Source organism: Pseudorasbora parva, chromosome 16 (genome assembly GCF_024679245.1).
Source record: "Pseudorasbora parva isolate DD20220531a chromosome 16, ASM2467924v1, whole genome shotgun sequence".
NCBI classification, from domain to species: Eukaryota; Metazoa; Chordata; class Actinopteri; order Cypriniformes; family Gobionidae; genus Pseudorasbora; species Pseudorasbora parva.
In genome coordinates, this window is record NC_090187.1 from 41,325,295 (window position 1) to 41,339,383 (window position 14,089).

General features: G+C 38.3%; 1 protein-coding gene and 1 long non-coding RNA gene across 4 annotated transcripts in view; one reads left to right on the top strand and one right to left on the bottom strand.

Moving 5' to 3' along the window:
• Window positions 1-7,219, bottom strand: part of LOC137043024 (uncharacterized) — a 110,782-nt gene extending 103,563 nt beyond the window's left edge. For both annotated transcript variants that reach the window (XR_010898405.1, XR_010898406.1), the window contains exons 1-2: window positions 7,081-7,219; window positions 4,453-4,485 (exon numbers count right to left, since the gene is read on the bottom strand). This is a non-coding gene — a long non-coding RNA (uncharacterized lncRNA). The remainder of the gene's footprint in view (window positions 1-4,452; window positions 4,486-7,080) is intronic.
• The window catches only part of b3gat1a (beta-1,3-glucuronyltransferase 1 (glucuronosyltransferase P) a), a 35,439-nt gene continuing 28,506 nt past the window's right edge, over window positions 7,157-14,089 (top strand). Inside the window, exons 1-4 of one of the 2 annotated variants that reach the window (XM_067419057.1) lie at window positions 7,157-7,274; window positions 10,560-10,702; window positions 13,301-13,372; window positions 13,464-13,972. In XM_067419057.1, the coding sequence (XP_067275158.1) occupies window positions 10,591-10,702; window positions 13,301-13,372; window positions 13,464-13,972 (693 nt within the window). In that variant the 5' untranslated portion in view covers window positions 7,157-7,274; window positions 10,560-10,590. The remainder of the gene's footprint in view (window positions 7,275-10,559; window positions 10,703-13,300; window positions 13,373-13,463; window positions 13,973-14,089) is intronic. The other variant, XM_067419058.1, reaches the window with a different exon arrangement.

The window sequence follows — 14,089 nt, forward strand, 5'->3', positions numbered from 1 at the left end:
AGTGCTGGCTATAGGTCATGATGGAGCGGTTCGCTATGTCTAAGACTTATGATTAAATGTTCAAGAACTTCAACCATTTGTAGACACAGAGAGACTCGGTCCTCTCAAATGACAACGTCTGATTAGACAGATCTGATATAATAGACATGATAGATAGAGAGAGAGAGAACGATAGAACGACAGAGAGATAGAATGACAGACAGACAGACAGAACGATAGAACGACAGAGATAGAATGACAGACAGATAAAACAATGGAATGACGGACAGATAGAATGACAGAGGTAAGCAGATAGAACAGACAGACAGAACGGCAGATAGGCGGGACAGATAGACAGACAGAATGAGAAAATGACATATAGATGCACAGATAGAACAACAGACAGACAAAATGACAGACAGACAGAATAAGAAAATGACAAAAAGACGGACAAACAGAACAGACAAACAGAATGATAGAGCGAAAGATAGACGAAAATATAGAACAATAGACCGTGAGAATAATGAACGGATGGATAGATAGACAGACCAACAGATAGAATGACAGACAAAATGAAAGACAGACAGAATGATACAATGACAGACAGAACAACAGATAGATAGAATGACAGAACAACACATAGACAGACAGATAGAATGACAGAACGGATGGATAGACAGAGATAGAAGGGAAAAATAGAACGATAGATAGACAGATAGACAGATAAATAGAATGATGGACCAAACAGGCAGATAGATAGATAGATAGATAGATAGATAGATAGATAGATAGATAGATAGATAGATAGATAGATAGATAGATAGATAGATAGATAGATAGATAGATAGATAGATAGATAGATAGATAGATAGATAGATAGATAGATAGATAGAATGGAAAAATATAACGATAGAACGACAGATAGACGGATAAATAGAATGACGGAAAGAGATGGATGGATGGATGGATGGATGGATGGATGGATGGATGGATGGATGGATGGATGGATGGATGGATGGATGGATGGATAGATAGATAGATAGATAGATAGAATGGCAGATAGAACAGCAGAGCAATGGACGGATGGACAGATAGATAGAAAGATTCACATGTTCATTTGGAGGACAGTTCCGGCTGTTGTCAAGCTTGCACCTTTCACTGTTCTTCATCTGTGCTGAGATCATCAGGTAAATGGGCTTTGTGAATATCAATAATGACCCGTCAGGCCACCTTTCTCAGCAGCGCTCTAAGTCATTACTGCGACATGTACAAAGCAGGGGGCAGCGGTCAGGAAATGAGTGAATATATAAGCAGGGAGAGAAAATGAGCCGGACGGGGCTTTAATATGTTCTGCTATATTCCGTGCTCTCAGGTCTGGGAGCGCATTCCAATTAGCTCGTTCAGTGGAGACGCAGCAGAAATATCAGCATTCAAGAAAAGATGCTTTATCAACTCCATCTTTCATTACCAAGATTAAAAATCCCTGGGCCATGTAACTGCAAATCCTCTAGTAAGTGACGGACACTGCACAAGCTTTTCTGCAATACAAACTTAGTGGGAGGTGAGGTGAGGTGAGTGTCTCCATCACCTCTGAGAGACCACAACCGTTTTGGCAGGCCATAACATTTGGGAGACCATCACAACGGGACGGTAGTTATCGACCTGCAAGTGTTCACTGCTGGATACGACGCATAGCGTTGTCAAGGCCACCCTGTCAGACAGGAATTGATTCTGATGTTTGTGATTCAGACCATGTTATTTAGCATTCTCACCCTGTGCTTTTGGCACTTTCCACAAGTAAATCATTTTGTAGGCGCAAATAATATATATATATATTTAACTATTACCTAACATAAAATAGGGATGTGAATCGTCAGAGACGCCACGATATGATATTACCGCAATACTTAAAGCAGCACTTGGCAACTTTTGCTCTCGGGGTCCCCCTACAGTTGGGAAAAAATAATGTCCTCAACTACTGTCGTAAGATCTGTCCTCCTACAACAGGGGATGCCATCACGCGTGCATTTGTTGACATGACAACCCTGATAGCCCTGAACTAGTGATGCGCGGGTCGTCTCATAACCCGCGGACCCCGTATGTCTATTTAATGGACGCGGGTGCGGGGCGGGTTGTAAACATATGGTGCGGGGCGGGCCAAATAACTTCATAAAAGCGTCCCCGCGGGTTGGTGCAGCACTAACAGTTAACCTGAACACTGTGGAGGAGTTCACATGCAGGTGTTCTTCTGGCGGCGCGTGTGAAATGTTTTCAACCTCAAATAAAGATTCAAACGGTTATGAATCAGCGGATTGATTCATGATTCGGATCACGTGTGAAACTGCTGAAATCACGTGACATTGGCAATCCGAATCATGACTCAATCCGCTGATTCATAACCATTTGAATCTTTATTTGAGGTTTGAAAACAAACGCGGAAGAGAAGACAATGCTGAATAAAGTCGTAGTTTTTGTTATTTTTGGACCAAAATGTATTTTGGATGCTTCAAGAGACTCTAATTAACCCACTGATGTCTCATATGGACTACTTTGATGATGTTTTAATTCCCTTTCTGGACATGGACAGTATAGTGTGCATACACTTTCATTGAAGGAACAGAGAAGCTCTCAGACTAAATATAAAATATCTTAAACTGTGTTCTGAAGATGAACGGAGGTCTTACGGGTGTGGAACGACATTAGGGTGAGTCAATAATGCATTAATTCATTAAAATTAAGCCACGATACGATATTATTGCGATTTAAAAAAAAAAAAAAACTGGATATGCTTGCAATAACATATTACATATGGCTATTATGAATGGGCGTGTGCATTTTACTTTTGCTTTAGAATTAGCACCAATTCAGGTTTGGCAATTGCTCGAATTGGGTTCATTGTAATTCTTAATGAAAAACACAAAAAAAACAGTACAATGACAAACTCACTTAAATAGGCACTTTTACATTTCGCAAACCAAATCTTCCACCATCATCCTGTCAGTCAGCTCATTGCTCTCTGATGAATGAAATCTGACTCCTGCTGCTGATGTGCTCTTGTTCGGCTCACATTCAGTTTTTAATTGTAGTGTCTGTTCTCTAACTGAACAAAATAATTTTTACTACTATAAAAAAATCTAAACAAAGTTGGGGGCGGTGCCCTGGTAGGCAAGTGATGTCACCCATGTTGGGGCTAAACCAAGCGGCAACCTCACCCAGTTTCGGTTTCCAATTTTGAAACCAATACGGAAGTGACTTAAACTGCAATTCCTCAACTGGCCACTAGAGACAGGCTCCAGAAGGAGCAGAATCTCATTGAGCCCCGTGTTAAAATGCCCAACTTTACAGCAGAACAAAACATTTTTACAGCCTGGTACAAATTGTGGTTTTGGTCTATATGTCTAATTTTGTCCTTCATGACAACTGTGAGGGGGGTGCATTTTTTTTATCATTCATTTACATTATATAAAGCCTTAAAGTTCTGCATAATTAAGGGCGTGGCCACTTTGAGTGACAGGTGGATAGCCGTTTGTCTGCTGTCTGTTAGTCATTGTGTCAGATTATCTCTGCCCACAATCCGCATCTTTGCCCATTTTCTGTTACTCAGGAGTGACGCGCGATAATGTGATGGCAACGGCCAGCTCGTCTATACTTTACGCTTCATAACTGCTCTTCAGAATCCTACGGGTGACGTCACGAACACTAGGTCCATATTTTTTTAACACCCTATGGGCTGTACACCGACTATCGCTGCAAGCCTATTGTGCTGTATATGAGCAAGTGCGCTAACAGTGTGGATATGGCATAATAAAGACAGCATCTTTGATTGTAATTGTAAGCGAAAGTTCTGTTGCAGTGCGCAGCTGGCTTGCACTTGCGTGTCAAATCAACACATGTAACTAACACATAAACATGGACAAAGTGTTCCACGTTCAGAAATATCCGAGAATGCGCTTCCTGCACACGCAGCTCATGTGTGTGAGGGAGAGTGATGCACTGTTTGTGATATTACAGTCTGAAAAAAATATTTCAAACTAGTATTATCATTATATCCCGCGTTATAAGTGCAGAGCTTATGGTGAAAATTTTGCACAATAGGAGATGAATTATTACTTCCTGAAAATATTGATACTTGCTGTCCAATATCCCCACCCAAAATATCACAATACTATGCTGTATTTATTTTTCCCCCACCCCTGACATAAAATGAACCTAGCAAATGTAGCCACTTTTAATTCTGTATCCCTGACCTTAAAATGGTGATTTTTGCTGGACATTTTTGGTGTACCATTATATATTTTTATTAAATGGAAAACTGTAACATTTCTGAAAACACCCAATTGTAACACCCACGAAGTGGACTGTTCCTCTTTCTACAGCATGTAAAGTTTTACCTCCTAAATGTAGACAATCAACATTTTCTGAAGGCTAAAGGAATATCACACAAAAATGAACATTTCTTCATCATTTACTCACCCTCATGTTGTTCCAAAACTGCATGACTTTCTTCTGTGAAAACACAAATGAAGGTATTTTTCAAGAATGATGTCGAACCAAGAAGTTCAGGTTATTAATTTAGTTACCAGTTCACCTTCCACTATATGGACAAAAAAAAATATATATAAAATGGTGCAGGGATGATGTCAAAACCTGGAAGAAAAATACACCACTGGTTCTACCCATATTTTAAATAATATTCAATATTCAAGAATATTATTGCACTTCTGTATGGAGGCAGTTGTATAAAAACTGAACTGAGCTGGACGATGACGTCAGCTTTTTGCAGAACTGCTTTATAGATGAAATTATATAATTTAATAATTGATGATCTTCAGCACAAACCTTATTTCACTCATAAAATGAAAAACCCCATTATAAAAATCCATAGGAGAATCTCATGGGAACCAGTGGAAAATTAGGTATCCGGGTTTGGACGACATCCTTCCACCACTCTATTACTAAAATATGTTATAAAGGTGTGCAAATGATGAAAGAAATTTGAGGCGGTTATTTGAAGCATCCATTTCACTAATTTTTGGAAAAAAAAAAAAAATATATATATATATTTCTGAATATAAGATAAAATATTTTAAATGTTTTAAATGTATTTGAAGTGTAATTTGATTGTTTAGTTCGTCTTTATCCCATTTAATAGCATGGAGAGGGTGGAGTTTTTGACCTATACAGCATCCAGCCACCTGGGGGCGATCGAGACGCTTTGGCTTCACTTTTCAGGACTTGAGTGGCACACTTGGTTTTCACTATGGGCTGAGTCCAAAATCCGCCTAAACCCTCATTCACTATTCTCTACGTTAGTCCACTAATATAGTTCACTTGAAGGAGTGATTAAAAAGAGTGTGTGAAGTCAGACAGCTATTAAGTGTACACCGGCTGTACACTCGTTATTGTGGTGCACTGTACGATTGAATGAGTGCACTCAATAACGTCCACTATGGTTTCGGACACCACTACAAATCTGTCCCCTCAAATAATACCCTATTTAAGGGTATGGGGTGATTTCAGATTCAGCCTATGAGATGGATATGCTTGGTGACCAGTATTTATCATTATTTCAATACAAAAAATGAAATATGAAAAATATTGGTTTCATCTTTTAAAACGGGGGTCATCTTATATAAGGAACAATACAGTATTCATAAAAAGTGCCTTTTGCTCAACTTCCTCTAATCAGTACATTTATTCAGTCAATGGCATATCCGCCTGTCCTTTGTCTTCTTGGGTCACTTAAGTGCCCTAACCCTGATTTAAACATTCAGCTGATACATAGATTGCCTGTGGGATTTCTAGAGGACAGCATTATTTCAGTAAAACGGGCCTTTAGGCCTTACGCCACACAGAGATGAAGACTTAGTAGTATCTTTCATTATGAGACTTTTACTCTGTAGTCCCTACAATACACAAGATAGACTGCACTTAAGTTAGCATAAACTGATTATATATGTATATGTATATATATATATATATATATATATATATATATATATATATATATATATATATATATATATATATATATATATATAACCTGATAGTTGCAGCTTAGAACATAAAAGATCAATGATGTCTGACATTACACTCAAATGCACATGTACTGCATTAGTGCATTGTTTTTGGATTTGGTCAGTTCTTTGACTATTATTAGTTTTCTCTTCATTGCATGGCACCCTTCTATCATTATTTTTGCACAATGATGCTAAACTTTAGGTCTATATTAGTCTTTCATCCCTGGCAGTCATTCTCCTATACTGTCTCATATCACTCCATCTTCTCTTTCATCTCACATAATAAATTAATTTCCCTCACATTAATATTTAATGTTCATTTATTTATTTATTTGGAAAGTAATCATGTAATAAGTGACATAATGAACAGTCAGTCTGTCATTATAAACCCCGCAATATAAACCCCTTCGGGGTGATATGAAGACCTTAATAATGACTTTTGATTTGTCTTCTCTATTTTATAAATTATAATTACTTTCTACTAATAACTGATTTAGAAGTCCTTACTGTTTAATCCTTAAGCATGATGCACTGTTGTTTTTCAAACAGATGCATTTCTAATTCCTGCTTAATATCAGGAAAACCACACACAAAAAAACACAGTGGCTATGCTGCTCTCAAAAAATCAACTCTCTCTCTTCTTCAATTTTTCTGCCTCCAGAGAAGCTAAAAATACACTGTCGCTACTGCAGTCAACCAGCATTTGTGCTACAGCCTACACACACAGACAGGCTTGGTTCAAGGCACAGCATCATCATACCCAGCTTTCATATGTGTGTCTGAATGGGGTTTTAGCAATAATAGTTTCATAAGAGAATTATTATTCTCTTAGGAAGAGGTTTGGCACAAAGGGCATCTGACAGCTAATTCTTTTTATTCCTGTATTGCAAATATTACCACTGAGATTAAGAGAGAGCGAGAGCAAACAAATACCACTCCAAATGCAAAATATTCATTTTATCAGTTCTGGGTTGCTTTACTAGGTATAAATATTGTAATTTGAGACCAAGACACATTCATCACCAACAGTTGGATAGGAAGTGGAAGAAGAACAACAAAACAATTATCTCGTTAACTATACCTTGTGGTTGTCTTCTCTGAAATCAACATACAGATCTGCAGTTTGTCAATTAAAGATGTCTGTTTGTATGTTTTAGGAGCTTGGGGATGCAGCATGGGATGCTCTGGGAGTCAACAGCGCGGTGGATGACCTCCAGCATGCGGCCGTCACAGCTGGACCTCACGCTCGTGGCCATCCGCCGTTTCTAACTAAGGGTGAGAGAATTAAGTTGTTAATATTAATATTTATTTTGTTTGTTTATTTATCATTTATAGTAATACAGGAACATATTATGTGGAACTACTTATGAAGTGTCTGTGCTTAATTGAAAACCAAATTTAAGGATGAAAAGAAACCAAAACTGTTGTTGATGAGGGATGTCAATGTCAAAATGGCAGACCTTATTCACAGCAGCGCCATCTTTGATTTTTAACAGAAAAGAAAGCAAGGGTGTGTGAGAGATAGACGTATCTATTCATTAACGTTACTGTTATGTGTTTGGATTTCAGTAGACAAAAAACACAGACAATGAGCTGTGGAAATGATATCAAACTGCAAAATAAAAACTCAATATAATAATGTGTTCACGACTTTCAAAAATAGGGGAAAATTTAGAGAGATTGATAATGGCAGTCAGAAGATAGAAAGGTGTCAATTATTACCGTCACTCCCACAGCCAGTAGAAATACCCACGCAAATGTAAAAATAATACAAGGTATAGTGTTATAAATGTACAGAAATTAAAAAATATATAAAAATAAAACCATTTATTTGCAGGGTTAAGATGCTGATGACCGTTAAAACGTATCGCGATGGCAAATCAGATAAAAGGAGGCGGGGCTTACCGTTAACAGAAGACTAGTAACGAACGTAACGTAACGAACCCATAGATATGTATACATATCTCTGATATGTATACCCTCTGTATGAACAAGCAGTCAAGCACAGCACAGCACCCCCTTAGTAACCGTAGCAACTCTTAACAACGTGAGTATTATTGTCTGTGAGAGAGATCGAGTTAGCGAGTTTATTACCTGCATGCATTCAGATTCCCTTTCCCGTTCAGGTCAGTCCTGTTCATAATTTAAACAAAGTCCGTTGAATGGCCGGTGCAATATCCTGTCCTTTTAACAGTAAAGGGTTTTCCGTGTCCTGGCAGTGACCGCGCTCTTGTTACCGTGTTCACCTATGGTGTTCACACAACAAGTTTTAGTCCTTTCAATGTAAAAGTCTTCGCTACTGACTGACTCACTCATTACGACAGTTTTTTCCGCCATCTAACGGCGCAATAATGTAACTTATGTTGCTGTCAAAGATCACCGGGGCTTTTAATTATTTTAATTGAAAGTTGCATTGAGACATATATTTTGGCTTTAATATTAGTATTGTGAAGTAACAGTTCTATAATATAAATAATCCCCGTGAAGCCGTGGTTAACAGTGAATTAATGACAGTTAACCAAGAGGGTTTTATAACGCTATCTATAAACCACTGCTTCATCTTTTAACGTTAGCTGTTCAGCGACTGAACAGTAATATATCCAGCGATGCAAATGACTAAAATTTCGCCGTTTTAAATAGAAAAGATGCCATAATGTGATGACACAAATCGTTTTGCGTTGCATAGTGGTTGCCCTATTGTCCTTGCAAAAATTCACATTCATCGCAGTAAATTCAATTTACTGCGATGAATGTGAATTTTTGCAAGGAACAATATAGGTTAATAATGGAAGTAGGAAAAGCTCATTCTAATCAATTCCTATTTTGATTTAGTTTGATCTTATACTTATGCAGGGCTATTCATTGCATATTTTTGTTTATAAAATAATCAAAACAGCTTAAAAAAAACAAAGAGAAACACGAAATAACGTTGCAGTTAATACAATTAGAAAATATTTAGAAACGTCAATGTCAAAATAATTGAGATGGCCAATCAAATCAGAGAACGCACTTTACCGTTCACAGAATCCAGCAGAGCGGGAATCCTCGTCTGCAACTCAATGCATCGGTCGTAATGGTCGTAATGGTCAAGGTAAGACAGGATATGCAGCTAAACATTTATGCTGCATCTCAATTCGCATAATATCTGTACTAAATAGTATTAGACAATAGAATTAGTATGTCCCAAATAGTAGTATGTTGAAAAGAGTACCCCAAAGATACCTGGATATAGTGTAACGTTACTAAGTTTCTGTTCAGTGCGGATCGACGACGCACATCACAGATAACGTTATGTATATTTACATATTTTTTTAGATAATAAAAAGGTTTTCCAGCAGAGCGTTTGTACTGTGTGCATAAATGAGATGTACCAAACAGCTGTACCATCAATTAGCTAGGCGTTGATTATCCTATTACTCAATGAACAATATATTTGTTTACAATAGTTATTATTCTTTGTTGCTAATATTAACTTAACTTTAGTTGATAAAAATGCAACTCTTTCATTGTTAGCTCAAGTCCATTAAATAATATTAACAAATACAACTTTTAATAATGCATTAGTACATGTTGAAATTAACAGTAACTAAGATTAACAAATGCTGTAGAAGTATTGTGTGTAAACTATTGTTTAAAAATAATACTGATATTGAGCAGTGATAGATGAGATGAGAAGTTCGCTCATCTCTGTCTGGGACCCCCTTCAAGCCCTTTATTATGTCATTTATTATAAGTGTACCATAATGATTCAGGATAAGACAAAAACATGGTTTAGAAAATGGATTCATGTTGTAGATTATCATTATCATTAGATATATCATTCTGTAAATCTTGAACACAAAAAAAGTTACAGGAAGCAGCTTTAAGTATTAAAATAGTACAAAATTCCAGACATAAAAACGGCTAACAGCTGGTTTTCCTCATCTCTGGCTTATGGTTATTTATTTGCTTATTTCAAATATATTTTTTTGGCGGGGGGAATATGCTTTGACAGACAAAAAGGCGTGAAGGTATTAAGTGATTCAGTGCTCTGAAACCAATAAAAGAAGCTTAAAATCAATCCTATACGCTTCAAATTAGCTAGGTGCAGTGTGGTTTCTCCTCCTGGATCTTGTAATCTTATTTTGTATTTGTCAAACCAGTGTAGGGTGTACATTACACAATACTGTCATTTGGCTCTACCAATGCAACTAACTGCAAGTCATCAGCAAAAATGATCATTCCTTTCATGTGTATAAATTATACTGCCTAGAGGGATCATACACATGAGGATCTTTTCACCTTCAATTTGTTTTTATGTTAAGGCTTGTTATCAGGGATCTGAGGCAGTGTAGTAGATTATCACTTTTCTTGACCACATCGAGCTGAAACCTAATAAAAAGTGATGATAACATCAGATAGTACATTCATTCCCTGACACTTATTAGATTCCCACATATCCTGCCATTTACATCTCTCTCTCTCTCTCTCTCTCTCTCTCTCTCTCTCTCTCTCTCTCTCTCTCTCTCTCTCTCTCTCTCTCTCTCTCTCTCTCTCTCTCTCTCTCTCTCTCTCTCTCAGGTAATGACCAGGCATAGAACCAACCCTGGAGATGCCGAAGAGAAGAGATATTCTTGCCATCGTGTTAATTGTGTTACCATGGACCCTGCTCATCACTGTGTGGCACCAAAGTGCAATTGCCCCCCTGCTTGCCATCCGAAAGGGTACTAATCTCTCTTGCATACAATATGTGGTGTTTCAATGCAAATTTTATGTCAATCAAATTTCTGCACAAAGCCTAATAGACTCTGATGAACTCAGCAGGTCGATTTATTTGTGCTCATTTGAATACGGTCATGTTAGAAAATAAATTAGCATATCATTATTCTGACTGCTAAATTATTTTTAAAAGAGCATTAAAAAGGAAGTGCTAAACGCTATTTTATTTTCCAGCTACTTCAATACAAATTTGTTTTCTCTCTAACCAACCACAAAAACATGAGTTTAACGAGTGTATGGTGTCTTACAGCTATATCATGTGACCTATTCAAAAAAATCTCTATGCATGTGGATAAAAACAAATCCCACTTTCTAACGCATCAGCTGAGTTTGAGTTCATGAGCCTCACTTTAAAAGTCCACTGACTCCAATGAAATTACCCAGCAGCTTCTCATTTATTCAACTGCAGGAGATTTCTCCAATAAAACCACTCTCTGAGGAGCGTTTCTGGTGGCTTTAGGTCAACATTTCCAGTTTGTACATCTACAGTTTATTTTAGCACCCACATTAAAACACTTATGTAAGTGGATGATTCACATACACAAGCTGTACACATAGCCTGTTATGTACGGGGCATTTGGGCCAATCTAATGGCTTCACAACAAACAACTAGTTACTGACCACCCTTAGCTCAACCCAGGGACAATCAGTCCCTATAACAATAAGCTTGTGGAGATTTACAGATGTGTATTCATAGAAGTTATCATGATACAATTATCGTGGGCTTGTATGATGCCTAGGAGGCAGTGAACATCTGGACTGTTAATGGAGTGCGCTAATCTCCTGGTGCTAAAATGTCTGAAGTGAGAGCAGGGCACTAATTGAACAGTGATAAAGATCTGATATGCGAGGTGCCACCATCATTTCTGCCCTTAATGAGCTATCAGCAGGATTGTGCCGGAACTGCCCACACCATCATTTTGTGAAAATACTCCAGAAGTTATTTGGTAACACTGTAATTATTTTAGCAATATCGTTCCTGCATGCCCAGAGGTTTAACAGAATAGTTCAGCCAAAATTGAAAATTCATTCTTTCCTGGAACAACAAATGAGTTTTTTGAAGAATGTACCACTATGTCCTAAAAAGCTCTGAAATGAGTGAATTGACCTCTGCCGGTAATAGACTGACACAAAGGTCATTCAGCCCCAACCCCAATTAAACACATATCAAGACCATGACGAAGGATTTGTTGTGCAACAGAGCCTAAGTGTCTGATAAACAAGTGTCATATATTTACATGTTTATCACTTTTAGCAGTGCTTTATGTAACTTTAAAGGGTTTCCTTTAAAATGGCACCAAAATTGTGTATTTAGACCACTGTATGTGGGTATGGGAGGCTTTTCATTTTGGGTAGGCCAAATCCAGGCGAAAATCCCAAAAATGGCCCCAGGGCTTAAGTGGTTAAAAATACTGTGCAAAAATCTCCTTCTCGTGAACCAAATCGTGTGTCTTGTCTCATCTTTTCAGCTAAGTGTCTCATCACACCCCTATTAAACAGTAGGCGAAAAGAACCAGGATGAGCTACTACTTCCGCAGAGATTTTGAAGTGCGCGTCTAATGGACACTTTACCATCCCATAAGACCACAGGAGAGGATTTGTGAATGACAGTGAAGCGATGCAACTGACACATAACAGTAACAACATGGCAGATGTAGTTTCAAACCAAACGTAGTACTTACTATATAGTATGGGATTTCATTTGCAGTGAAAGTTACTAGGTTTTTAAGGTCATTAGTAAATTGCCATAGATCAGGAGTCTCCAATTTATGTCCACAGACCTCCAACTTTCTCCAGTACTCCTGCCCGTTTGCTTCTAGCAGTCCCAAAAACCTTGATTAGCTGGTTCAGGTGTGCTTATTTAGGGTTAACGCAGTCGGTTAGGAGCTAACTCAGTCGACCTTTGCCAGAGGCATTGCAATTGTTTCAAAACCATGTTGTTATCTAAACAAGTAGTTCTGTTCCAATTTCTACTGCTGATTACAATCACTTTTTAGAAGAATTCAAGAATATAAATGAACTCCATTATAGTTGATCTCCCCGTTTTTACACTTTTATTTATCATCCATGATTATAAGTATTTTTAACCACCACTAGGTTGCATTCCAAGTCTTTCAATGCCAAACAATTGCTTTATGTGAGAAACACCAAATTTGATCATCCACTGTAACAATCAAATCCCAAAAACATTCTTGAATTGCCGCCTAAAGAAGCGCTACTACAGATTAGATGCCAAATGCTATAGTCATATTGACATTATTGATGCTATTTTTAGCATTGCATGTGCTTTTATGTTGATACTTTTTATAAATACGCCAAGATAATGTCCAAAATTTCTCCTTTTGTGCATCACCAAAGAAAGAAGTCGTACAGATTTGGAACGACATGAGAATTTTCATTTTTGTCTGAACTATCCTGTTAAGATTTCAAGAGCAGATCATGCAGAACCTGTGCTTTATGGGTTTGAATCAGTGCCATCTACCACTATAGAGTAACAGTATTATGATCTCCTGTATTATGGTTCCTGCTCTCACCCTCTCCAGTCTGTCGCCATCTAGTAAAAGAGATCTTAATCATACCAGACCGACTAACCATCCACCGGCAACGGCTAGCAGGTACACCTCTAAGGTTTGAGGCATGCGTCAGACATAAAGAGAACAGCACTGGAGTGCGCTAATGTCTTAATTCTCTTTCTCTGTCTGGCAGATGACGGGACGGAGACTAGGCATGAAAACGGCCCAGCCACGGACTCAAAGGAATACTGCTCACAGGACAAGGACATAGTGGAGGTGGTTCGTACAGAATATGTGTACACAAGACCTCCACCCTGGTCCGACGTATTGCCCACCATCCACGTCATTACCCCGACTTACAGCCGTCCGGTGCAGAAGGCAGAGCTAACACGATTGGCTAACACCTTCCTCCATGTGCCCAACCTGCACTGGATCCTGGTGGAGGACTCTCAGAGGAGAACCCCTCTGGTCACGAGGCTTCTGAGAGAAACAGGGCTGAACTACACACACCTCAATGTGGAGACCCCACGAAACTACAAGCTGCGAGGGGACACGAGGGACCCCAGGATTCCACGCGGCACCATGCAGAGGAACCTGGCTCTGAGATGGCTACGGGAGACTTTCAACTCCAACAGCAGCCAGGCGGGAATCGTCTACTTTGCAGATGATGATAATACGTACAGTTTAGAGCTGTTTGAGGAGGTGAGTTAAGACAGGCGTAACAGTCGTCTCTATCTGAAAGGATACATGTATTCCCAGCAAGCAATTTTAAGTTTAAAAGATGTCTAATCCGCTTGTTAAATTGTGATAGGAACGCCG